This window comes from Dromaius novaehollandiae, chromosome 10 (assembly GCF_036370855.1).
Source record: "Dromaius novaehollandiae isolate bDroNov1 chromosome 10, bDroNov1.hap1, whole genome shotgun sequence".
NCBI classification, from domain to species: Eukaryota; Metazoa; Chordata; class Aves; order Casuariiformes; family Dromaiidae; genus Dromaius; species Dromaius novaehollandiae.
The window spans coordinates 3,473,362-3,499,664 of record NC_088107.1 but is presented as its reverse complement, the minus strand read 5'-3'; the positions used below and the strand labels follow the sequence as shown (position 1 = coordinate 3,499,664).

General features: G+C 55.1%; 1 protein-coding gene across 1 annotated transcript in view; it reads right to left on the bottom strand.

The window, feature by feature from the left end:
- IGDCC3 (immunoglobulin superfamily DCC subclass member 3) overlaps window positions 1–26,303 on the bottom strand; it is an 81,036-nt gene that overhangs the window by 19,728 nt on the left and 35,005 nt on the right. The window contains exons 3-7 of the mRNA XM_064517873.1: window positions 20,941–21,085; window positions 18,574–18,704; window positions 13,270–13,407; window positions 6,720–6,878; window positions 74–239 (exon numbers count right to left, since the gene is read on the bottom strand). Of these exons, the coding sequence (XP_064373943.1) occupies window positions 74–239; window positions 6,720–6,878; window positions 13,270–13,407; window positions 18,574–18,704; window positions 20,941–21,085 (739 nt within the window). The remainder of the gene's footprint in view (window positions 1–73; window positions 240–6,719; window positions 6,879–13,269; window positions 13,408–18,573; window positions 18,705–20,940; window positions 21,086–26,303) is intronic.

The window sequence follows — 26,303 nt, the reverse complement described above, 5'->3', positions numbered from 1 at the left end:
TAAACCCCGCTGCGTGTTTCACACCACCCTCCAGCCCACGCTGCAGCACCGTGGCCTGTGCCCGAGGAGTTACCTGTTGTTGTTCTTCAGCTTAATGTGGTCGCTCGTCTCCAGGATCTGCCCGTTCTTCAGCCACGTGATCTGCGGCGGGGGCTCCCCTTGGGCCACACACGTGAAGATGGCAGTCGTCCCCACGGGCCGGGAAATGGACTGGGGATGCTGCACGAACTCCGCGGGGGCTGCAGGGAGGAAGGAGTAGGAGGAGGAAAGTCACGAGGATCCCATTTTATTCCAGCACGAAGAGCAACCTCAGAGGTTGGTCTCCAACACGCATCGCTTGCCTGGGCGCGTGGGGAAGGGAAGCCCCGGCATCTGTCAGACCCAGGGCTATGCATGGTACAGGCTGTAGACAAGCGCGGTTTGGATGGCCTGTCTGTAATCTCCACAGTTTGGCTGCCGGGGTGCTGGCACTCACGGCTTCATAGCGGGCACCAGGTCAGCTCAGTGCTGCACGGAGAGCTGGGCACCGGGAGCCTTGGGTTCAGGCGAATGGGAAGAGTATATCCCATTCCTCACCACTCCCACTGAAAGCAACCTCAACGTTGCAAAACAAATCCCTATCTGACATTGGTTATTGATTATTGATCTCTGGCTGTTTGCACACGCATAAAGCGGGAAGTGTGCATAACCCCGCGTAGCCGCGCACGGCCCTGAGGACGGCCGTCATCCCGGCAGGAACGAGCCCGCTGGTCGGGCGGCTTGCGAAAAGCAGCGCAGACGGGCAGCACGGCGAGGCAGGACGGCTGCAGCTAGCACGCCGCAATGACGGCATTTGCAGTGGGAAGTTCTGCTGTTCCGCCTTCAGTCGACGGCAGCGCGAGAGGTACCCAACGGGCTGATACAGCATGAACAAACCGCTTGCAAATGGACAGAAAAGCAGAGAAGGGCGTCCAGCAATCTTGCAGGTGCTTCTCCCCTCCAGCAAACATCAGCTTCGCTGCAGACCGTCCCAGCAGCAGCAGATCGGGAGCCCTCTCCGCCCTCGCTGGGCAGCCGGGGGCTCCCGAGGTCCTGCCCAGCCTGGGAGAAGACTCCACCATGCCTGTAATCGCTGCTCATAACCACAAGTTTTAACCTTTAACAAGGAGGTTTTTTGAACACAAAGTGATTTCTCCCCCTTCCAGCAGCTCAGAATAGATTTAAAATCATTTATCAGAATAAAAGCAGCGTATTAGCCACTGGAAAGCAGGACCTGAAAGGCACTGCCAAATAGGTGAGTTGATTCAAGCAGTTACGCTTCAAAGCACGAAGTGATAAATATACTGGCCGCTGCTGCTGAGACCCGGAGTCAGGCGGAAGCTCCGGCAGCCGCGATGAAGGCAAACAGATGAGAGGCATCACTCCGCAATGAATTTACCAGCCGGCACCGTGCAATGGATGGCGGGCGTTACGTTTTTCCGACAAAAGCAAGATTATCTGGTGCGAGGCCAGCAGGCATCTTCCACGCGAGGGGCTGGTGCGCTCTGCCACCGGGAGGGATGCAGGGATGGGAGAAGGAGCCGTCCTCCTCGAAGGAGCCCCCTCTTTCGTTTTTGATACTCAAAGAGAAGCGGAGCATGGCAGGACTCATGCTAGCGGGGGGTGTCCACCGGCAGAGCTCATGGCCAGGCCACTTCTGCTGGCGACCGGCTCCACTAACGAACCTCATCTCGGCAACCTAACGGGCACATCCTTCCAAAACCTCCCGCTGAACCTCCCAGCGGGTGCAAATCAACGCATTCTCCCTCTTCTTCCCGCCTACGTTTTCCCCCTAGGTCAAATTAATTCATAAATTAAATTAAAATTTAGGAGCAATTCAATAAAAGGTGAAAGCATGGACATGGGGGGGGATCTTGCCCTCCCCGCAGTGAATGTGCCTTTGTGGCGTGCAGCGAGAGCCGAGCGCAGGAGGGACCTGGTTTTCCAGCCGTCCCCAACCTCCCGCCGCTCGCCGTGTGCCGCGGCCGCGCTGCAAGGGCGGTTATCCAGCGAGGGCCCGTGCACCGCCCGGCTTCCACCCGCGACGCTCGCAGGTGCAAAACCCGGTGCCAAGGGAAGGCCGGGCCAGCGCCGGCTCCTCATTCAAGCCTTGGCTCCCCGCCGCCGCTCCCCCCCCGCCCCAAATCACCAGCCCGCCGCCAGCTCCAGCAGCAGCAAAGCTTCGACGCGGCAAGAGGCAGCCGGCACGACCCTTCTGGAAGCGCTCGCGCTCCCCATCCGCCCTTCTTAGCCCGTGTCAAGAGGGAGTAATTGGAGCGGTGCTGCCTGCGGCGCGGGGGGGGGGGGGGGGGGACGGGAGCGCAGCTGCGGCCGCTGGCTCGGTGCCAGCGATGCTGCTCGGCCCCGCGGGCACCCTGCATCCCTCGGGGGGGGGGGGGGAGGCCCGAGCGCGCCAGAGCCCCCGGCCCCGTCGGACCGGCTGCGGCTCGTAGCCCCGACCCCGGCGTGCCGAGAGGGCCCCCGGGCGAGGGCGGCGTTCGGAGCCGGATCGGCCGGAGGAGCCGACCCACCGGCCCCTGCTTGCGAGGGTGCCGACGGCTTGGTTAGTCCGGACTTAATGGGAGGGAGGAGAACATGTGGCTTTAATGAATATTTAAAGCATGACATTGGTATCAAAAAGCAATAACGGCAGAACTGTTAAGCGGGTGCCTCCGTACACTGTGCTGCACTTAACACACTGTGATACTACGGAGAGGCTGTGACGGGAGGCTCGGACCGGCTCCCTCCCTTCGGTGACATCCCATCCCGGCGGCCACCAGCCACCAGCCTCCACGGACAAGGGGGAGCTTCGCTGCCCAGCCACCGCCGGTGGCACGAGCCCGTGGTGCGGCACTCGCCAGACCAACCTCTCTGCGCGAGGAGGTGCCGGGGTTTTCCCTGGCGTCCGGCAGCTCGCCGGGGCCGTCCGAGGGAACGGGCAGCGCTGGAGTGTGCGGTGCCAGCGCCAAACTTAAACCTGCCCCTGGCACCTAAGCACAAAGCAGGGATTAACTCTCGAGAGCCAGGGGACCGGGGTGGGAGGGAGGCTGGGGTGAGGAGGAGGAGGACTAACCTGGAAACAACACAGCCTCATGAGTTAGGCTAGCCTAACACACAACAAGAGTTCAGGGGAGAAAACAGGTCTTGGGGGAGTCAGCACAGCATCAGGGGACAGGAGAGTGAAGATGAACTGCTCCCACTTCGCTTCTCTCTGTTGACTACAAAGGACGCTCAGATGTTTAACTGGTAACTGGTAACTGTAACTGGTGGGACTGGTGGGGCCAGATGTGGGAACTGCGACCACGTCTCCCCGGGAACCAAGCGGAGACCACGGACGGGGTTTCGTGGCGGCTGTCCATCACCCATCGGAGGCAATGAGCATCGCGACGTGCTTGCCCCGGCGAGGTGCAAGTTGGAGCTCTTCAGGAGTGGGACGCGTTTCCATTTCACCTCTCCGCGTACTCCTGGGAGGCAGCTTCGGAGGGCCAAGGCATCCCGGCTCACTCCAGCTTCCCGACGGACGAGACCCAAGTGTCCGTCTGTCCCTGCACGGCCACTTTTCGCCAGGAGGAAAGCGAGCACGTGGGGACTGCTCCATGGGGCACCCCCGCCCCACAGGGCAGCTTCCAGAGCTGTTCTGGTTGCATGCATTTGGGCCAGGAATGCAACGGCTAAACTGGAGGGCAAAGCAAGTCCCACAGAGCCGAGCCGAAAACGCAGCATCGGCTGAGGAAGTCGACCCGGCGTCCGCGGCTCGCAGCAGCCCGCTCGGCGAGCGAGGGCGGTGGAAGAGGCGGCAGGAAACGCGGCGGTGGCCGAATCTGCCGGACCAAGCAGCGCAGCCCGGTTCTGCCGGCAGCAAGCGCCGCGAACAAGGCAGTCATTGTCACCCAGCCTTCAGAAACGTGTCCTTAAGATGGGCCCTCATTTATGAGATGGGATCTCATTTTTCTGCATAGCTTTCAGGAGGAAATGAAGCGTGGAGTGGAGAACACTGGTGACCATCTGGCCATTCACAGCCCATCAGTTTGTTATGACACCAAACACATAATAAAGCACAAAAGATTGCACAGGAGGTAGAGCGAAAGCGCTTTGATATATTTTTTTCCCCCCTTTCCACCCAAGCCGGCTCTTCCCTTGCACCACACACGCGCTCCCCCCGTTTTGGCCGGCGACGCATTCGGCCCTTCAGCAGCTCCCCCCGTGAGACTTCCATTCGCGGCCCGGCACAAAGCAATATTCAAATGGCTGCGGCGGGATCTTAAGAGCAAATGGAAACTTTCTTGTGTGAGAACCTTACAAAAGAGATCAAAGGCGCCTAAACGGCCCGGGGAGGGCAGGGAGGGAGGGAGAGGGGGACGGAGGCCTCGTCCTCCCACGGGAGGAGGAATTCCCAGGCAGATAATAAGACAGCGTTCCATGAGCTGAAGGAGAGGCTGCAAGGCGGAAGGCTGTTAATGCTGGAGCGGACTGAGAGCTCACGCGAGAGCCGAGGCGGGACGAGGCGGGAGCAGGAGGGTGGACATGGCTTCGGTCCCAGCCTCCTGCCAACTCCTCGCCTTGCAGAAGGAAACGCTGCCCGTCCCACCTGGGTTTCCCTGTAAAATGTGCCTCCTTTAAAAGGCACAGGGCAAGTTAATTTGGGGCCTCTGGGCACTTCAAGGGCTCTGCATAAAGGCAGCAAGTACCTGGCCTGGCCGCTCCGAGGGCTTGTGCCTTGTCCCGGCCCCACGCTGACGTCCTCTCCAGCCAGGCTTTTGATTTCTTCTTTGCTTTTATTCCCTTTACGGATGTAATTTGCATCACTGACATCTTGACAAAGATACACCGCACAGTCTTCCACGTCAGTCATTCTCGGAGTTCCCTTCCCAGACAAACCTCAACGGCAGTCATTTGTGCCTCTCAACTGGAAAATTCGGGCAAAATGAGGTTCAGACGAAGGAGAAGCCGCTGCCAAAGGGAGGCTGGGCAAACGTGGGACGAGTCCGACGGCCGGGCCAGCTCCTGCCATGAGCTTCCCGGGAGAAGGGTCCCCCTGAGGAGCACGAAGCACTTCATGGCAGGGGGCAGAGGTGGGGTGGCTCGGAGCTCCCGGGCAATGCCACTCGTGTCCATGCCCCTCGTGTCCATGCAAGGGTTGCATGGAGGACGCGCCGGCCACACTTCCCTACGCCGCTGCCCACTTCTCCGCCAACCCGAACGCGAGAGCACCCGCCTTGCGCTGCCGGTGGCTTCGATGGCCCTTCAACTACAGTTTTCAGAACAAATTCTCATTTGAAAAGCCACAGTAATTCTGAGCGACGAGCTCCAGCACTAGAGCAGCTGTCCAGGAGCCGATGTTCAAAACTCTACAGAGACTGAGAACTGCTCATCTGTAGCACTGAGAAGTTGTGCTACCCTTCCCCTCCCCTCCAGTTGCTAACAGGAGCAGTCACCGGCATGCAATAGCGATGCTTTTACAGCTTCGCAGATTTTTCAAGTAGCTTCTTCTGGCCCTGCCTGCTGGACGTCGGCTCTGCGTTTGGGTTCACAGCCTCTGCTACATGCGCCACGTGCAAAGCCATCCTGCAGCAGCTCTAAACCATTCCTATCCCTACAGCGAGGTTGTTCTTAATGCCTGGGCTGGCATTTCCTAGCCAGGGGACTCACAGGTGTGACCAGCCCCGGTCAGTTGGGAGGTTCCCTCAGGACATTGCTCACCTAGAAAGGCAACAGCAAAAGACACGGCGAGTTTTCACCTCCCGTTGCATCTGGTCAGCACCTGGGACGCAGGAGGAGCGAGCAGCCCCCACAAATGTCCCTTCTGCTCCCCCGGCAAAGCGGACAAGGGGACGCCAGCGCCCGGGACCGCCACCACCGCGGAGGTGACGCGGTGCCGAAGGGCCACCAGCGCCTCCCGGGACCTGCCAGGTGAGCGCCGGGGCTGAAGGAGGGCACTCTCCCCGTCGCCAGCATGAAAGGCTCAATTAGCCGGCTCTGGCAGGAGGTGCGTAATTCCAGATTCAGGATATCATCAGTCAGTAGCTAATGAGTGAGCTGATGAGAGCGCGGGATGCTCTAAGTGGACGGGCTTGAAGAGGAGGTGAGTGCCTGCAATCAGGGGCGGATTGCTGCCATTGAGCGCGCGCTGCCAGCTGGGTTTGCCTGCTCAAATACTCGCCGGGCTCCTCTCACCATGGAGACTGGTCGCTCGGAGCATGCGGAGAGGGTTGGTTTGGTTTCTCGAGTGCTGATCCCCGCTGTGGGCTGAATCACCCTGGAGCAGTGGCATTTCAGGACATTGCTATGGGGAAGGGGAGCAGCCTGCATTCCCCAGGCACGGCGAGGGGGCACTTGGTGGACAACCCCCAAAGGGTGCTCTGCTTAGCGAGGGTCCTTGAACAGCTCCTGGGACCAGTAACAACGGGGGTCCGTTACCCCAAATATCTGTGGTGGGGTGGGAGGCCATTTCAACCCACGCCCCAAAGGCCCCAGCTGGATGATGCCGAGGATGCTATTCACCTGCGTGGGATACAGAGACACGTACTCACCTGGGCATGGTACACATGGGAAAAGAAAGAAACGCTTTGTCCGACACCATCAGAGAAGCACAGTCAGCAGTTGTCCAAACCACCCCCCCACGCTGCCCAGGGGACGGGTCGAGACCACGCGGAGGGCACGGTGACGTGGGCATCCCGCTCTGCCGTCCCCGACTCGCTCACCTTGCACGACGAGCCTGCCCTGGGCAGTCCTGCGCACGCGCGTGCCGGGCTTGTTCGCCGCGCACACGTAGATGCCGGAGTGCTGCACGGTGACGTCCGAGATCATGAGATTTCCCGTCCCCAGCACCTGGATCCCCTCCACGCCAATGGGGCGGCCGTCTGAAAGAAGGGGAGAAAGGTCGAGAGTCACACGCTGGATCTTTGGGCGAGGTTCTCCGGAGCCCTGTCCTTGCTGAGGACAGATCTAAGCACTTACGGACTGGTACCACGCTCCTTACTGGGATTTGCTGAGTAAAATCAAAGGGTTTTAGCTCATGCCCTTAGAGGACCTGCTCTCTAGAGAAAACCAGGGTCATCAAATAAGTGTTTGCCCACACTCTGTGCTGCTTGGAAAACCAAGGTACCATCACACAGGAAATCTGAAAGCTTTCAACAAAACGTTCAGATTAAAATGAAGCCCCCAGAATGCTTTTCAATAGAGCAATAAAACCAAGTGAAATCATATCAGCTTCTGTGAGCCGTTGCCTGGGCTCTTACAGGGACATTAGACTGGCCAAAGATGAGACCGGGGATCCGGCCAGCTCAAGGGCTTATCTCCAACAGAGACAGCCTGGGAAGGAGAGGAGCAGCAAACCCAAAACTCCCTAATGCACTTGCCCAGCCACCAGCAGTTCATAACTTGGGGATTTCCTGAGCCAGAAGAGACACGTTTTCTTCTGCTAACCCTCGTATTTTCAAGCCTTGGATCTGTCCCATTGCTTTCCAAAGCCACGAGAACCCTGGATTTTCGATTCCTCAGCCCCCGAACGCACAGCCTGGCCCGGAGCCAAGGAGCCAAACGCTGAGCTGGGTGGTGGGCTCTGCCCGGCTCCCTCACCCCGAAGGGCACCTCATCCCGCGGCCCCCAGAGCCCCGCGGCCGGGGCAGCCCGGCAGGAGAGCAGCGATGTTTCCAGCAGACCCTGCCCGGGCTTCAGCAGGTCTTCAAAACTGAAGGACCTACATGGAAAGAGCCTGGTATCCAGGAATGTGCCCTTTTCCAACAAAGCCTGTTTCATTGGAAAATTCCCAGCCAGCTCCAATTACAATGTGTTTCATTAGTATCAGGCTATTGCTTTTTATTGTTTCGTTGGTTTGTGTTTTAAGACACTGTCTGACAAATGCAGCTCTCAATCAGCCCTAGCATGTGCCAGGGTGTCTGAGCGGAGGGGCAAGGCAGGGGGAGGATTTTTGCTGGAGGAGCAGTTAAAGGGAGTGAGGGGTCTCGGTTCAGAGTAACGGCAGCATCTCATCAGGAAACGCTGGCAAAGAGCGGACTGAAAACTATGAAGCCGTTTACAAACGTATCTCCAGCGATGCCCTTTGCAGCGTTTTTCAGGCATCTCGAAACTTAAAGGTTTCCTTGCTTCACCAGGTGGGCAATGCCAGGTCGCTTCGCTATTGACACGGCAAAGAAAACTTCTCAGGTCTTTTAGACAGAGAAAAACAACGCCATTAAACGATCACATAGCTGGCCAAGCCATTGCAGCAGTAAATGGCTCAGTCATAAAAAGGACAGTAAAACATGACCTGTCCCACATTTAATGAGCAATAAGAAGGAACCATTCCCTTCAAACATCATTTCAACTCAAGTGTAAAGAAGGACTGAATTAAATTCAAATTGAACTTGATTTCATCTTTTAAATTAGACCTTTTGCAAGTCCATATTTACAATAGGTGCAAAAATCAAATCTCTCTCTCGAGGGAGGGACAGGACCGGTGAAAGACGCAAAGCGGCCATACCTGGATGCTTCATCACACCATTGCTTTAAGAAGTATCACAGCAATGTGACTCGAATGTCAGCAGGCTTACTGTATTATTTATGATGTGCTACATAATTTAAGCATGAAAGACCCAGCCTGCAGCAGGTACGACACAGTCCAGATATCAGCGTCTATATATCCTCAATTATCTCTGCAGCTCCAACTATTAATTAGAGGCATGATGGTCTCAAGAAACGTTGCCTGTCAACTGAGCACCTTTTATTTCCCTGAAGAAGAAAGTTCCCCGAGCTCAGAAACCTCAGGGGAACCGCGATTTGATTCGCGGAGTTTGGCCCTCTCTAACCGCCAGGAAAGATTACTGAGCCAGGTCAATTCGCATGCCTCTTGCTCGACATCTCCTTCCAAAAAAATGCTGGAAACGGCTTCTGGAGTGCAGCCTCCACTTTTGCAGCTGGCTCCATCCTCCTCCCTCCACTATGCTCCGGGGATAAAGAGCCCGGTCCTGCACTCCTGAGCCCCCAGGGCCACCTCGATGGGAGGAGAGGCAGGGCCAGACAGCACTGCCCAGCTGGGACAGGTTCGGAGAGGGCCAAAAAGGGCTCTGGAGCCCAACCCAACCCAACCCAAGTCATCCTCTGAGCAGTCAGAAGGTCTTCAGCTGGTATCAGGCCCAACTGGGTGACACACAGAGCATGTATAGATCGTACTTGGGTAAGAAATCGCTTGCATCCAAAAAGCTCAGCACTTTGCAGAAGTGCTGTGCAGAGGGACTGACGTCTCACACCTGCTTTGCAAAGACTGATATCTATTTTAACCCTGTTTCACTTACAGGGAGACCTGGATGGTGACTTGCATCAGTGACTCGAAAGCCAGAAAAGCCACCTTCCTGGCAGTGCTTTCTGTCACCGAGTCAGCTCTCCACGGAGGAGATAAGACTGCAAGAGCTAACACTGTTGCTTGCTTCCCAAAGCACTTGGGACCCAAGCAGATTTGAAACTGTTGCTTACTTAACATGACCTTCCACTTCTTTCTGAGGTCAAAAGCAGAGATTTTGAGGGCTGAAAACAAGCCAGTCTGGGTGGAAATGTAGATCCTGTCTGTCAATTCCTGACGGAGCATTGCAGAAGGAGCAAGAGCAATGCCAAACAAGTTCTCTTCTCTGATGGTGGTCAACCTGCAAGCAAAGCCAACCTAAAAAGGGATATAAGACTTTTTACTTGCCATAAGACATCGAGCTGGACAATTCCCTGCCCTGATGAGGACAGGGGAAAAGGCAAACATCAATATGATGGGGGAAACCTGCAACACCAGAAAGCAACGTTTGTGTTGGGCTGGCTCCACGTTCAGTCCAAATTGACAAGAATTTGCCTTCCTGAGAGCCCACTTGCCCATAGAGGGAAAAAGACACTCCTGCTGCAACCAGCCTCTCCCTGCGATCCTGCAAAGGGGCTTCGTGCAGTGGGCACGGTCCCGGACAAGAGCAAGAGCACTTCACCAAACTCCGAAGAAAGGTTCAGAGCTCGGATTTCACCTTGAGACTGTCTGTCCTGGCCAGGGCCTGACCCTGCAGAGTGCTCAGGGACCTCAGTAGGGTCCTACGCACTCTCTGCTCTTCCACGTCAATTCAGTGATGCTTGAGTTTGTTGTGGTCCTAGTTTGGGAATGAAGCGGTCACCCGTTCGTGCAAACCATCCTCATGCTGCTCGTTGGAAGGGCTTGGAGGTGAGCGAGCCCCAAGTGCACGAGCCTCCTCTGGGGCTGCAGGTCCAGCCACCTCCATCCATACGGATCAGATGATTGTGGCAAATGGCACCGGGAACCAGCGAGAAATCATCAGAGCAGATCAGTGATGGGGCCTGAAAGGCACGCTGTCTCAAAGCGGGGTTTTGGCCAGTTGGGAAGAGCAGCGGCACAACCGATGAATAAAGCAGGCCATGCTTCAAATGGGCGATGCTCCCCGAGAACGTCCTTGCTGGGGACAAACAGAGGTTTCCGGGTTTCCCGTTGGGACAAAACCTGGTTAAAAGACGCCCAAATTTTGAGAGGCAACTTATTTATTTTTCCAAGGTGTATGTGATGCTTTCTGGAGCCCCTTCTCCGCCTGCTAACCAAGTGATTGGCACACCGGCACCAATTACGGAGCTCCGTTAAAACGTGCCAGGCGATATGAATATGCAACAACACCAACGCCTTTCTTTTGTAAGTAGCAAGTAGAAAGAAAGTAACAACTTTCTAATGTTGATCATTTAGGTCTTTTGTGCATTCTTTGTATTGTGGCACAGTAGCCTTCCACTTTTTAGACGCATGGGTCTCCTGCTCTGTCGGACATTGGGCACCATGGATTAGCATATTTAGAGTACATTGCAACAGTTGACTATTCAGTATGTGAAGTGGTGAAATTTACTCTATTATTTCTAAACACTTACGGGAACGGTGCTCCTGTCAACCAGTCAGCCATCTATTGCAAGCTTCTGTGTCCAATAAGTTACCAATTAATTGGCTCCTACAATTGTTGTATAGTTTACTTCTTGAATGGCTCCCTCTTTAGTAATTTCCTTCCCATTGTGCGGCCCTTTCTGACAACTTCTGTATAACGCTATCAGATAATCGCTGTCTTTTCTTTTTCGCCTCACTCTTCTGTATCTCTCTAAATAGTGTATTATTCTGCCCTGGTACCTTTTATGGAGGCCAGCTCAGTGGCCTGTCACTTAAAGGGTAAGGATACATTAAAATCGTCATTCATTCAAAAGCCTTTGCAATAAGTGCCCAGGATATTCATTTGTGCACACATACAGGTCCAAGCCTGAAGTGTGGAGTTCTGAAAGGAAAAGCCCTATCTTCCCCGAACAAACCCCTAATGATTTTACATTGCTCCCAGAGCCTGCTCTCTAATGAACGTTGACATCTCATGCGCTCCGAGACACAGGAATTCTGGTTGTGGTCAGGGGCTACAACATATTCCCAAGGAAATTAAATTCAAAATTGATTGCGTAACACTCAAAAACTGGCCCAGAATCTGAATGATTTCCTGCAGGCAAGAAATAGCTGCGTTTCCCACTGAAAAAACGGCCAGGTTTTAGCAAAGCCAAAGCAAAAAGTGGAAATGGTTTCACGGCTCCACCACCACCACCCTCAACAGAAAGCTGTAAAAACAAAATTGTTCTTTTGCTCTTTTCTGAGGGAAGAAATGCCACAATGTCAGAACTGCGAGTAAAGGGGTTCAAACAGATGTGCACAGATGACAGATGCTAGGTGGACCTCCCCGTCCAGCGACACCTCCTCTCCCTCCTCCTGATCGCACAAGCATCGGGACATGAAAACAGAGACCCGGGAAGCCACAAGGCTGTCGAGATCGAGGGAATATGAAACAACATCTTGTGATTCGTCTCCTTCCCATCCAGTAGCTCCGTCTCTGCTACCGTGCCACAAAGCGAAGTGGAAAAGGTATTTATTTTTGGTTGAAGGCAACGCTGAGCTCAGAGCATCCAGAGGAACGTAGCATGAAGCTATTACACCTTCCTCATTACGCTGCTCTACAGAGGCAAGTGTTTTGAAGACGGTAATAAGCTGTTATAATTAAGGCAATTATAAAGTAGTTTATTATAGTTGAGCACTAATGTAGAGCCGCCTTGTGTCCAAGAGAACCAAAACAGTGATATGTCATATCTGGGGAACTTTTAAAACAGCATCAGTCTGACGGTTATGGCTCTGGGGGAAGGATCGGTTAGCGGCAGACGGGGTTTGAGTGCATGAGCCGTCAGAGGATGCAAGCGGAAGGCAGGTGAGGAGAAACCATGCAGGACTGCTGCTGCATGCACGTCCTCGTCACCTGGAGCGGGAAGTCACCCTTCCCGGGAGCCAGGCTCCGACCCCACCAGCACGGCCCTCGGAGAGCCCCGGCGGAGAGGCTGTGTGTCCAGCACAGCATCGTGACGCAGAATTACCACTATTTGTGCTTCCCAGCTACCTTGTGTGGCTCTGGGAGACGAGCTTGTAAAAATTAAGTGACCTTGCAGAACAAAAGTGCTTGGGAAATATTAACTGGGGTCGGTAAACGCAACGCCCCAACACGCATACACACACGTGGAGGTACAAGCTCCAGAAGATGAAACAAAAGGCACCAACTCTTTGCTTAGCACCAATTTCTGCCTAGCAGTAGAAAGAAAGTGCCATTCTGCGCAAAATATTTTCTGAGCTAATATAGCCCAGGTAGAGCCTAAAATAACCCTTGCTTGCAGACTGGAAGAAACGCTGCACTTAGCTCCTCCTCGCTTGTATGAAGCCACAGGACAGCGGCTCTGGTTTCCACGCTGATTAATAAATACCAATAACCCAACAGCAAGTATCGGCTTTTTCAGAGCTTCAGCTATGCTTCCTTCACCACGTCTTTCCCCCAAGATTTTTTAAACCTCACTGAACAGGGAGCCAGTCTCTTTCGAGTCTGTTGTACGTGGAAGAAGTGTTTGTGTATGCTTTGCTTCTCTGGGCCAACAGTGGTGATGTTTTCAATGCAGCTGAAGAAAATGCTGTCACTTGGGGAAAGATAAAATTATCACCTTTCACGAAATGTCTACACGTTTAACCAACCCACTTCTCTAATATGTAAAAACAGGATCTTGGCAGAGAGAAAAAACAGAGCGTAGACAGGAAGATAAAGAGCACTCCGAGCCTACAATTAACCTGCGTGGGAATGGGAGGGCTGAATCGCTCGCTGCGTCAAAGAGTTGGTGGCACCTACCTACTTCCCACGCAAGGGCAGCGGAGAGGAGGAGGAAATCCCGGCTTACCCAGGCGGCTCCAGGAGACGATGGGCCGGGGGTTGCCCGTTGCGATGCACTCCAGCACCGCGGTCTGGTGCACCGTCAGCGTCAGGTTCTCCGGACCAACGAGAATCATGGGATCCTTGTAAGCGGTAGAGTGGGAGCCTGCAAGGACAACGTCATCGTTAACGGGCGCCCGTGTGGCCTCCCGGCATCCGATTCTCTCTTGTGCAAAGGAAACCAAGAGGCCTTCACAGGCGCTAGCCCCTGCCGAGGGTCTTTTGAGAGATGCTCTCCCAGGGAAGCTCCTGCGAGGACTGCAGACCATGGGGTGCTTGTTACCGTGCCTTCTACAGCACCCCTGCCCTGGCCCGCTCTGATGCAACTGCGTGCAATGAGAGGATGCATTGCATCGCTGTGCACTGACACAACCACTATTTATTTGCACTACCGTAGCACCCGGAGGCAGCAATCAAGAATGAAACCCTATCATACAAGATGGTGAGCAGATCACAGAATGACAGAATCACAGAATGGTTGGAAGGGACCCCTGGAGATCATCTAGTCCAACCCCCCTGCTCAAGCAGGGTCACCTACAGCACATTGCCCAGGACCCTGTCCAGATGGCTTTTGCATATCTCCAAGGAAGGAGACTCCACAACCTCTCTGGGCAACCTGTTCCAGAGCTCTGTCACCCTCACAGGAAGGAAGTTTCTCCTCATGTTCAGGCGGAACTTCCTGTGCTTCAGTTTGTGCCCATCGCCTCTCGTCCTATCACTGGGCACCACTGGAAAGAGACTGGCCCCATCCTCTCTACACCCTCCCTTCAGGTACTTATACACATCGATAAGATCCCCTCTCAGTCTTCTCTTCTCCAGGCTGAACAGTCCCAGCTCGCTCAGCCTTTCCTCATAGGAGAGATGCTCCAGGCCCTTCATCATCTTAGCAGCCCTCCGCTGGACTCACTCCAGTAGCTCCATGTCTCTCTCGTACTGGGGAGCCCAGCACTGGACACAGTCCTCCAGTTGCTGCCTCACCAGGGCTGAGCAGAGGGGGAGGATCACCTCCCTCGACCTGCTGGCAATGCTCCTCCTAATGCAACCCAAGATACCACTGGCCTTCTTGGCCACAAGGGCACATTGCTGCCTCATGGTCAACTTGTTGTCCACCAGGACCCCCAGGTCCTCCCCTCTGCAGAGCTGCTTTCCAGCAGGTCAGCCCCAGCCTGCACTGGTGCATGGGCTTATTCCTCCCTGGGTGCAGGACTTTGCACTTGCCTTTGCTGAACTTCATGAGGTTCCTCTCTGCCCATCTCTCCAGCCTGCCGAGGTCCCTCTGAATGGCAGCACAGCCCTCCGGTGTGTCAGCCACTCCTCCCAGTCTGGTGTCACCAGCAAACTGGTTGGGGGTGCACTCTGTCCCTTCATCCAGGTCACTGATGAATAAGTTGAGCAATATTGGACCCCGTATTGACCCCTGGGGGACACCGCTAGTTACAGACCTCCAACTAGACTCCCCATAATAAAAGAAGCCCTGCCTCAAGGACCCTGGAAAGCAGACAAAGGACAAGCAAAAGGGAACACAGTCCACTGGACAGGAGATCACGGGACAAAGATACCATCCCACGTCACACATACCAGAGCTGAACCCGTAACTCCCGAGTCCCCAGAGCGCCCTATCCCTGGCCTGAACATCTCTTCAGCCGTCACTGCCGCTTGCTGGAAGCAGGAGAGGAGAAGGAGGGCCGTGGGCAGGAAGGACAGTTCCTCCATTCTCTGTCACTGAACAGGGACACTGATAGTCTGTTATTCTGCTTTAAACCCGCAAGCCCTGTCCCTCGTGCCGAGTCCCCACCACACACACAACAGCACCCTGATCTCGCACAGCATCTCCGTTTCTCACTACAAGAGAGAAGCACAAGCCCTGGAGCTCCGGCTCCATCTCTGAAACCTCCCAAACACAAACGAATCAGTATTATCCATCCTTCAGCTACATACAATAAATGTCTCCCATTGCTAAAAACCCTGGCGAGGACCGGGAAGGCCGCGGCGGGCGGCGCAGGCTTGGCACGCTGGTGCTCCCCGAACGCCCCAAGCCCACGTCTGACCTCGCGCCACGGATCTCCGGAGTCCCCGTTTCCCGCGAGAGCTGGGTTATACTCTAGAAACGCTGAGGTCAAGCAGTGCTTCAGGAATTTCAATCATCTGACAGCTGCTGCTGGCAAAAACACTCAGGATACCTGCAGGGAGGAACGCTTGGGCTGCTCTCCCCGCGCGGGAGAGGGGCGCGGGGAGGCCCGGGAGCAGCACCCACTCCGGAACGTGGGGCTTTGACGAGCAAAAATCTCGCTGGAGAGAAGCGATGCACCGAGAAACCTCTGCGAGGGCTTTTTGCCAAGGTTTCCTTTCTTCCGGCACTTTTTAGCTTTGCCCTCTCCCAGCACATCAGGTGCTGAAACCCGGGAGGCGGCGGGGGGATGTTGCAGCGGTGCGAAGGCAGGACCGCGCCAGGCCGGCTCATCCGCTTCTGCAGGGGCTAAACGGGAGGTGATAAAGCGACTCGGAGATTGTGTCTAAATGGGCAGAATCCAAGGAAACGCACCGTGTCAGTGTGACTTCAGAGCTGCCTTTCTCTCTAAATGCATTTCACTGCAAGCCATAAAATGCAGATTTTCTGATGAGAACCAGAATGCGCGATAAATCCACACGACCAGCTGGTTAACCTCGGGAGAGCTGAGAAACAATACCTTCCGCCCCGCACCTCGGAGCGCCTTTAAAACCCATGTAAATTTATTGTTCTGAATCACAATACTAAACGTTCCTGTTTAGAATAATACGATATTATCATCAGCTCACGTAACGATTTCAATATTTCAAAACGCAGAGGAATGAAATGAATTGTTCAAGGTTAGCCAAGAAGGTCGATCAACGGGAGCTGAGACCAAAGCAGGATTTATAAAGCACGCTATTTTGGCAAGAGAAAAAAAAAGAATTGCACTCTTTGATTTGTATTCAGAGTCCTAAATAGGCATCGTGATTTTCACGGGGGGCTGAACGCACAGTGACTCTCCAGGACATCGGTCCACCTCTTACTTGCAGGTGGGCACAACGGCTTTCTTTTGCAAGGGAGACGGTCTCGAATGAGGTGCGCGGTCCCCAGGGACTCGGCCCCAGCGCCGGTGGGGACAGGAGCGCGGCCGGCACGTGCGGGATCATGTCGTGATCCAAAGGAGCAGCGGGGAGCCGGGGCTCGCGCGGGGCCGGCGTCGGTGCCGGAGGCAGGCGCCCCTCGGGAGCATCGCCGCTGAGCAGCCACTCGGAGGTAATCCATCAGCGGGGCTGGCAGCCGCGTCCGTGCCCCCCGCCGCGAGCGCGGGAAGGTGCCGCTGCTTCGTCCCGGCAGCCAGGCGCCCTCCTCCTCCTCCTCCTCCTCCTCCTCCTCCTCCTCGGCAGCCGGGCTGCAGCAGCGCCCTGCAGGGCAGCGGCTCCCAGACCCGTCCCCAGCCTCCGTCCCCTACCAGGGCCTCGCCGGCAAAGCCAGGGCACGGCAGATCCGGGGCAATTCCCGCGAAAAAGGTTTACGGTGGGGGGAGAGCGTGCAAATGTGCAGGTGCTGCAGCTCCGCGGCTCCGCGGCCCCAGCCCTGCAGCAGACACTTGCACGCTGCGCCCGCATCCATCATCTGATTGCTTTCTTTAAGGAAGAGACAAACCACAAACATCCACAGACAGGAAACCTGGAAAATATCCGTCCGCAATGAGGGATGGTCAGACGAGAACGGCTAGCACTTTCTGCTCCGAGGGAAATAATAACCCAGAGCAGTAAATTGTTGTGAAGAACTTTACCACGCCGAAAATTTACTGCTCTTTTTCCCCTCCGTGCGGCTACTGTTCACATAGATCAAGAAAACAGACACCTCACAGGCAGCGAAAGCTCCTAGGTCTTCCCGAACCTGCTTGCTGTCCCCATCAGGGCTGACGTACGCAGCATCTCTCCTTCCCCAGCCTCACCCCGGTTCCCGCTGCTCTTCTGCGGTCGGCAGAGGCTCATCGCACGCTGGGTCTCCCCAGGCAGAAGCACCGGCCAGGTGGCCATTTCGGAGGAGACCACCGGGGACCAACGCACCCAACCAGCGAGAGGATCACGGCTCAGGGAGATGCGCCCCAGGACATCGCTGCACCAAGCGCTCCCTACAAACCCAGACCCAGCCACGATTTGTGGATGATCATTTCTTTGGTGCTCTTCTCTTCCACATACAATTACTTTCTTTAAACCGGGCTCTTCTCTGAGCATCCTTCCTGCTGTACGTTGCAAACAAAGTGTTTATGACCACAAGGTATGGAGAGCTCACACTGGACGTCCAGACCTTTGGCTTTGCCCAGCAGAGAGGAGGTAACCAGCAGACGCTCTGAGGTCCGGGAGAAGCAAACTGGCCCGTTCTCACGTGAGCAGCTTGGGCACATTAAGGGCATTTCTAAGAAGCGACACAAAGGTGTCATTCACTCCGAGCTGCTTGATCAGGTTGGGTTGCGTGATTTGATACTGCCTGCTTCCCTCATGGTAGGCACCGTCAAGAGAGGCTTCTGAGGCTAAAAGTGCTTTGCATCAGAAAGACTGACCAAAAAATAAACGCCTAAGAAAAAGGCAACAAACTAACATCAGCATTAGAAACCGGCTGATCAGCTACTGCTCCAAGGGCTCCAGGAGATCAGTTTGGGTCCCGCGCAGGTGGGTGGGCAACGGGCAGGTCTGTGGAGCGCAGCAAAGCTACGGAAACGGGGTGAGCACCTCTGCACCTAATCCTTCCTCCACCGTTTTATGCCACCGACTTCCAATGTAGATGGAGAAGCAAACCAAAACTCAGCCGGGGTGCTGAGGATTTCTCCTTCTCCTAAGGAAAGGTGAGCCCGCTTTGGTCCCAATGTAATGCTAACAGCCAGCAGAACTTAATTCCCCTATTAGATAAATAATTGATCGCCCTGTGTGCTGCAATTACTTCCAGAGTGGGCAGGTCTCCTAAGGACATGATGAATCTTTCGCATTTCCAAAAGAATTTATTTAATGGAAAGCTGCAGTAACTCATGTTCTCACCATCCCTCCTCTCCCCAGAAACTGGCACTAATGTAAAGGCAAAGGGACAGATTTATCTGCTATCAAATGCACCGATCTGGCAAGAACTCACAACAATCCAGGAGAAGGAACGCACCATTGCTGGGCAGAGGAACGCTTTTCCGTGCTATTATCCTAATACTCTGTTAAACCATCCTAGCCCAGAACGGCAGCAGGAAGAAAAAGACGGAAAGGCGGATAGGACAACGGTACTGGTACTAACCTGACACAGTGAGTCTGGCCTCCCGGCTGAACTTCACATTAGCAATGTTGGTAGCAACACAGTGAAAAATCCCACTGTCTTCTGCCCTCAGCCCGGTGATCTGGAGGACTCCCTTCGGAAGCAGCGTGTACCTGCGGGAAGCGCAGAGCAGAGACGAGACCTCGCAAGGCAGGACGTGACCGCAAAGCGGGCGCTCCGGTTTCTGCCCCGACGGGGAGCAGGGGGCTCGCAGCATCCCGGCGGGAAGGCGGTATTATATCATATTATATTGTGTGTGCATATATATCTAGGTATATATTTTATATATTAAAATATAGGTACATCTAAAACAAACACGTGTGCACACACACACATATATATAAATATATAAGTATACACATACACTACAGGTTGCCTGGCAACTGTGTGTTTAAATTGGTTGGTAGTAAGTCATTACGCTGTGATGAGTTAATAATCCATTTCCGTCTGGAAGATGAAGAATATCTCTTTCTATATCAGCATATGGTTAAGTGTCTATAACCTGCCCTCCGCGCTGGGTTCCAAAAGCGCAGCTCAGCGTCGGCGGCAGCGTGACAGCAATCAGTTTTATACATCCTGAAGTTGATTGCAATCTCTCCGGGACTTTAAAATGCCCATTGTTTTCGATGAATTATACCACAAGAAGCCTTCATTTTTGTTAACAATCTGCCCACAGCATTAGAAGATTCAATTCCAAAGCTATTATTCTGCCTTCGAAGCCTCAAAGTGCAAGACTCAGCATACAAATTTATATACACTTTATACGCAGAAATGCACCAGGCATGATTAATGCAGAAATCCAATTCTGTTAGAGAAGGAGCCCTCATCACCCAGACCCATTGGTGTCAGAGATTAATCTACTGAGCTAACAGTAAAAACCTTCCACAGTAACTTTACTCCCACAAGAAGCCAAATCTGCTCACAATCAGGACACTGAAGGTTGGGAAAATGCTCCTAGCCCACCTCCTCCGGAGCTTGGGCAAGCTCCCTCGCCCTGGAGAAGTGGTGAGGATGAGCGCGGCTTGGGGCTTTCCAGCTCTTCCTCCTCAGTCTTGGAGAAAAGTAATAGCTGTGGTCGCACCCAACCCCCTCCCACGTGTCTGTCCCCATCCCTGCACTAGCGACCTTGGGCTTGAGCAAAAACCGGGAATAACGCGTGAGGGACTTCGAGGGAACTTCACATGTCCTGCGACACCTCGTCTGGATGCACGCAAGGCGTCAGGCCCAAACCTGCACCTCGCGCCCCGCCGATACCACCTCAGACAAGCCGCCCTGCCGTGCCACACCACCGGTTCAGGACTCGTGGGAGCAAGGAGCCTTCAGAGGGGACCAAGTTTAATAAATCAGCCCTTCGCCGGGCTAAAAAAAGCCCAGATGAAAAACACAGGGAAAAACAAAATGTGACAGTTGCAGTTCCCAGCTCCAGGGCTGGGCCTCTTGGGTCCTTCTGCCCTAGGTTCACCACCAAGCCGAGAAGGTCAGGCATTGTTTCGGCCCTCGTGTTTTCTCCAGCCCCCAAAGAATCCAGCCGTCTTCTGGGGGCACAACTGACATTTTAAGAATAGGGGCTTCCAGGAAAACATTTACAGCCGCCGAGCTGCAGCTGGGAGCGGGGAGGCCGGCCGGCGCCACGCGCACGCTTCCTGCCACCTGTCCCCCGCCGCCGCCCGGGACAGCGAGCCGTGATTAGGGGCATTTCCTACGCGAAGGCGGCAGCCCGCCGAAGAAAGGAAGCGAGGACGTGCCGGCCCGGGTCTAGGCGGGAGCCGGGGGATTGCAGGGAAACGGCGGCCCGGGGCTCTGCGGGAGGCTCTGCGCGGCGGCTTTGCTGCCGTGGCTGGAGCATCCCGAGGGAGTCCGCCTGGGAAGGCGAGGCTAGGGGACACGCTGGTTTCCAGCGCTTGCAGGAGTTCAGGACCCACCTGCAGGACCCAAGTCACAGCTCCGACTTGGAAGGAGCTGCACGAATGGAGCCACGCAGGGACAAAGGCTGCCAGAGTCACCCCAGCTCTGCCAGGACTCCTGGATGGGCTTTTCACGCTGCAAAGTCAGCACGGAGGAGGGCTGCCGCCTCTCAGCAAGGTCAGAGCGAGCCACTGTCCCCTCCAGAAACCAGCTAACAGGGTTTATCTAGCCCTCCTACGAGATGCAGCATTTCTGCATGGTCCCTGACCAGAAGGAGCCCATAAAGCCCACAGTATTGACGACGAGTCTTCTAGGGCAGAAATGGTGGGAAGAGCCTCAGCCCAGGTCTGTTGTGTCCTGGGAGAGCTGTGGGGCAGGAGCAAACCTGGCCACCTGCTTCTACCTGGTGGAAGGGCGGCAGCACGTGGTCCGGACGTCTCCTACCTTTCGTTGTCTGTGTTGACCGGCACGCGGTTTTTTTGCCAGAGGATGACCGGCTCAGGCAAGCCATGGATCTGGCACTGGAACCTCGCAACGCCTCCTTCTTCCACAACCGCATTTTGAGGGTGGATGTGGAAGTCGGACATCGCTGCAAGACACAAGAAGAGAGAAAAATATTCACACGTGAAATGAGATCCGCTGCCAACAGCATCACATGACCTAGACGCACCCCAGTTTCCCAGAGCTTGGGACTGTAACGTCACCCATCCCGGCAGAAGAGAAGGCTGGTTTACAGCCTAACCTCCCACGTGGAGAAACAAGACCACTGGCAAGCTCGTGCTGTTCGTCTGCCCCTGCACGCTGAACGGGTTGACCCAGGTGGGACAGGAGGCAGTGCTCCATGACCCACGCGCTCTGCAGCGAGGTCTACAGGGGCAGCAGGACGCCCAGGCACTGCGCCGTGGAGGTCTTCCTCAACAGCTGCAATGGGCTTCGGATCCGAGATCTCATCGGAAAAGAGATGTCTCTCTTTGCTGCACTCTCCAATGCCATCAGTGCCTTTCTGTCTTCTCTGCTGTAAACACGCTTCTGATGCGCATGGCTTGACTACTAAATTCATTTTGTTTTCATACCTCCACTAAAAGAGCTCCCAGACACCCTGGTAAATCTTGCAACCCTTGATTTTCCATCTCTGCTTGGTACGTGCTCCAGGCAGCTGCAGCTCACGGCACACTCTCCCTTCCAGCACCGAGGAAGCGACAGTCACACGGAGCATCGGGCTTCGGTCCGTGGAAAGAGCAGGTGGCCCAGAGCTCCGCGGCTCAACTCACCGAGACGCCAGGGGTGGGGACCACCCGATGCCCTGGCTCAGGGCAGCCAAGGACCAGGCACGCTGCGGCTCCGGATGCAGCTCAGACACCACGGATGCCCGTCCAACGGGACCCGAGGTGATGCGAGGTGCCAGGCACCCAAGGGAGGCAGAAACGCCGGGTGCCCGCGACGCCCGCAGCTGCCTCGGCTGGCAGTGAACGGCAAATCCCAGCGTGTCCACCCAGGACAAAAACAAACCGGCCCGTTCCCGCACAGCCGCAGCTGCAACCATCGCGTGGAAAGACTCTGGCACGCTGTTAGAGCTACATAAATAATACAGTAATTATTACTATTAATTAATTGGAAGGGGCTGCCTGTTGACTCTGCAATAAACATATTCGAGGCTAATAAACATCCCGGTGGTTATTTAGCTCATGATTCATTTATAGTGCCACATGCGCAGGAAGATCTCTCCCACTGTCATATAAAATAAACTCCGGGAGAGCCCCCCGCTCTGCCCCCCAGCCCGATAACACCCCTCTCCCCAGCGGAAAAGCCTCATCCCTTCACTGCGCCGGGTGTGATGGATGTACTCGGCGACGGGACAGGCTGCGTGTGTGTCAGGGCAGCTTAATCACTCATCTGCAAACTCCGGTTGGGCCCGGGCAGATGGGAGATGGCCATTAGCGGTCATACATTAAATATGTGCTGCATTAACCCGCGCTGCTCCCCGAACCATCGCTCGCCGCAGGTTTGTTAAGCTGTTGACGCCGCGCGGCAGCGAGGCCCCGGCGCAGCCCGGCCGGAGGCACCAGCCCCGAATTGGGGACATCGGTCGGAGCCACCGGCCCCGGGAGGTGGTTCTGCAACGCCAGGCAGCCAGATGTGCGGACACATCAGCGCAAGCTCAAAGACGATGCCGGCATCTATCTCACTAATAAGAATGACACAAAGCTCGTTAATAAAGCAAAAAAAGCAGGGATTCAGACGCCTGCAGGCACATCCCTCTCGGACGCACAGACCCCCCGTGCTGAGGTTTTTCGGGGCCTGGCAGGGCTGACGAGAGGAGGAAGGTGGGAAGGAGACCGGCCCTGGCCCAGGCGCCGTTCTGCAGAATTCATTGCCGTTCCTTTATTTCAATAATATCATCTCGTATAGGTAAAACTGCAGCAATAACCTCTACACTTAAAGACACTAGTATTAATATTTATCATGAATAAAACATGGAAAGTTATAAATAATTCAGTTATGAGGATGTTAAGTAAAATATTACTCTTCAATGACCCTATAATGTGGCTCTGAAGCACAGTTTTATGTTAAATGCCTAGGAAACACTGTGACCCTTGCCAAGACCAGCTGGTTTGCAGAAGAGGCATTAAAAATTCATGCGCCGAGCTACAAAACGCTATTTTTACCGCAGGTTTACGAGTTTATTTACAGTTGTAGAGACAAAGGCTTTTGTAGCCCCTCCTGTAAAACAGCACCAAAGTCGAAAGCGAGCGATTACCTGGATGCTGTTTCCAGCCGGGAAATAAATCCCTGGGCGTGCAGAGGGGAGTGGGACGGGAACCTGCCGCTCGGAGGGGATAAATCTCTGCTGACCCACGTAAGATTTTTGCATACATCCCACCTGACTGTAACAAACTCCTACAGCGGAGTGCCTGCTCCTGTCTTTCACCAGAAAACGCCAGGGCTGCTGTTATCCGATGGGCTCCATTGTTTCAGCCGCCGCGAAGAGCTGTGCAGCATCCAGGGTGGAGCTGGCCGGCAGCCAGGGAGCTGCATCTAATTTCTATGCTAATGGATATAATCATTTTTAAAAGAAATACACGCAATCACAATATTCCCCCGCATCCTCGAGCTCCTAAGCAGGGAGGCCCTCTCCGACGCATCTGCATCTGCCCGCATCATCCATCACCCTGCTGCGGTCGCCCGCATCTGCCAGCCATGCAGCACCCATGTGCAAACGGAGGAACCGGATCCCACCCGGGCCCCGGTACCCATCGTCCGACGGGGTCTGTGCCCCCCACTTCCCATTAAACTTCCCTTTTCCCTCTCCAGGTGCAGTTAGGTACCATCCGCACACAATGTGAGCGTAGGTAGCCGGCAAGCTGTAAGATCACCCCCAAACCACGCGCACGCTGACTGCTCGGTGTCGGCACGCGCTCGGCGGAGATGAGGGTTAGGAGGCTCTGCAGGAACCAGGGCCGTGCCCATCACAGATGTCACCGCACGTCACCTCCCTGCAATTCATCAGGCGATGCCGGGTCAGTCGGAAACCTCAGCGTTCACATTGCTCCTCCGGGTCGGTGCAAAACCAGCTGACGTGGCGCTGGAGCGGAGCAGGGAACGGCCCGTGCCGTTATCTCGGCGACGTTACGACCTCTCTGCAGGGTGGAAGGTCTCAGAGATGCTCCAAGCCGTGGTGCTTGGTGCTGCTGCTATCATCGTGCCCCAGTTTTTGCCCCAGTAGACAGGGACTGGCACCGAGCAAGGAAAGGCAAGAGGACGGGCTACAGAGGAGGGCTGGCAGCAGACGGGCAGCTATCGTACAACCCTCCCACGCTGCGGGCACAAGCACGCCTGAAAGCCATCAGCGTGCCACGAGCCCGGGTGGCACGTGGCATGCAACGGGATGCATTGGGGCGATGCAACGATGCAACGGGAACGGGATGCACCTGAAAGGACAGCGCTGGGGAGAGCAGCTTTTTTTGCATGCACTAGACTGATTTTAGGGGGCCCAGCAGCAGCAAGCTGCATTTTCCACTCCAACGGGTCACTTCACTTGCTCTCACCCCGAGCACAGCACTCCACTCTGAAAGCTGGGGCAAGTTGCACCATGCAAAAAATACTGTTAGGGAGCATTTTTTGGATGAGCTAGCAGTACAAAGCCCCACCGCTGGTTAGGGAAGATCCTACAGCACGTCTCATTTAGCAGGACCATTCTCGCTCCGGCACCCCAGCTGGGCTGTCTACAGCCGTAGCGGCCCACCAGTCAGAGGAGCTGCTCTTCATCTCTTCCTCCTACGTGTTGTAAGGATGATCTCAACTGGGAAAAGGTTGGATCACGGATGAGACTCTTCCCTAAAGAGCACCTACGGCGCAGGGTCTTCTCCCCTTGCCTAACCCCCCCAAGGCACATCCTACGGGCACCGCGCCGACCCCGCCGCATCTCGCAGGTGAGCGGCGGCTCTCACCCTCCTCCCTATTCATGGAGGATTTCTGCCAGCAAACAGGTTTGCTGGGTCTCCTCTAATCGAAGAGCAAACACACTTCCCAGCCTAGCAGACCCCGCGGAAAGGCCAACGGAATAAAAATGAAAATAGGTATTGAATGAAATTTTCTTTACTCCATGAAAAGCCAAATTGAAACCATTAGTGGCCAATCCCTTTTTGCTCAGTTCAGCATTAGTGCTAAGCCAGAGATTGACCTAGATTTGATATAGAAAAAGAAAACATTAACTTGGTATGTCAAAGCAAATCCCAGGCCTGTTAGAATCATTAAAACGCAAACATTATTATCAACTGCAGGCACGAGGGGGGGAGGACGCCTTGAAAGCTTCGGTGCCAAGCATGGTGTTGAGAGAGGATCGGGGAAGGCCAGCTGGTTTTACAACCGCGTTGCTACTTGTTTTTAAATTGCTTAAGGGGAAACAAATACCCAGGTTGGCAGTGATGCAGCAGGATGCTGGGGGGGTGCTGAGCATCCTCACCACCACTGAGGCCAGGCAGTCTACAAGCGACAGCTCATAGGCGAGGACTTTTCTCCACATTTCTGCCACTAACTTGTTAAATACGGATTGCTTCCGATGGTTAAAACACTTCAAAGTTAGCACGGGACACGGAGCAGGAGCTTAACGGGGACATGCCCCTGGCACCGGGGCTCCCTGACGGGGCTCTGCGGGTCCAGCCGTGCCACCTTCCCCGAGGAGAAGCTTGGTGGGCCAGCGATGGTCCTCCCGGACACCTCCAAAAACCCTGCGGCTGGATTTCCCTGCACCAAAGGCCACCAGGCTGGTGCCGGCCCGGCTGGGGCTTGCAGCTGGGGCAATGCAACGGGAATGGGATGCACCTGAATGGACGGCGCTGTGGAGAGCAGCTTTTTTTGCATGCACTAGGCTGATTTTAGGGGGCCCAGCAGCAGCAAGCTGTATTTTCCACTCCAGTGGGTCACTTCACTTGCTCCCTCCGCACTCCGGCAACGGAGCATCTGCCCGTCGGAAAGAGCCGGGCACGAAAGGCGGGGGGGGGGCGTACGGCCACCGCAAATCCTCTCCGTCCCGTTTGCAAACGAGGCTTTAAGACATGGCACCTTCTTTTTCTATTTGTTTTCGGGGGAAAAAAAGGTGCATTTTCGGGCAGAGAGGCCGCAGCAGCAGCACGCGGCTCCTCCGCGCAGCTGCGGGCAGCCCGGCGCCCGCCCGCCGTGTCTAATGCCGCTATTGTGCGAGGCCGCGGCCGAGCGGCTCCGAGCCCATTCCGCACGCCAGCCGCTTTGTGCATAGCGGAGCGTGAACGGCAGCGCCGCCCATTTCTCTATTTAATTCTCCGGGAGTA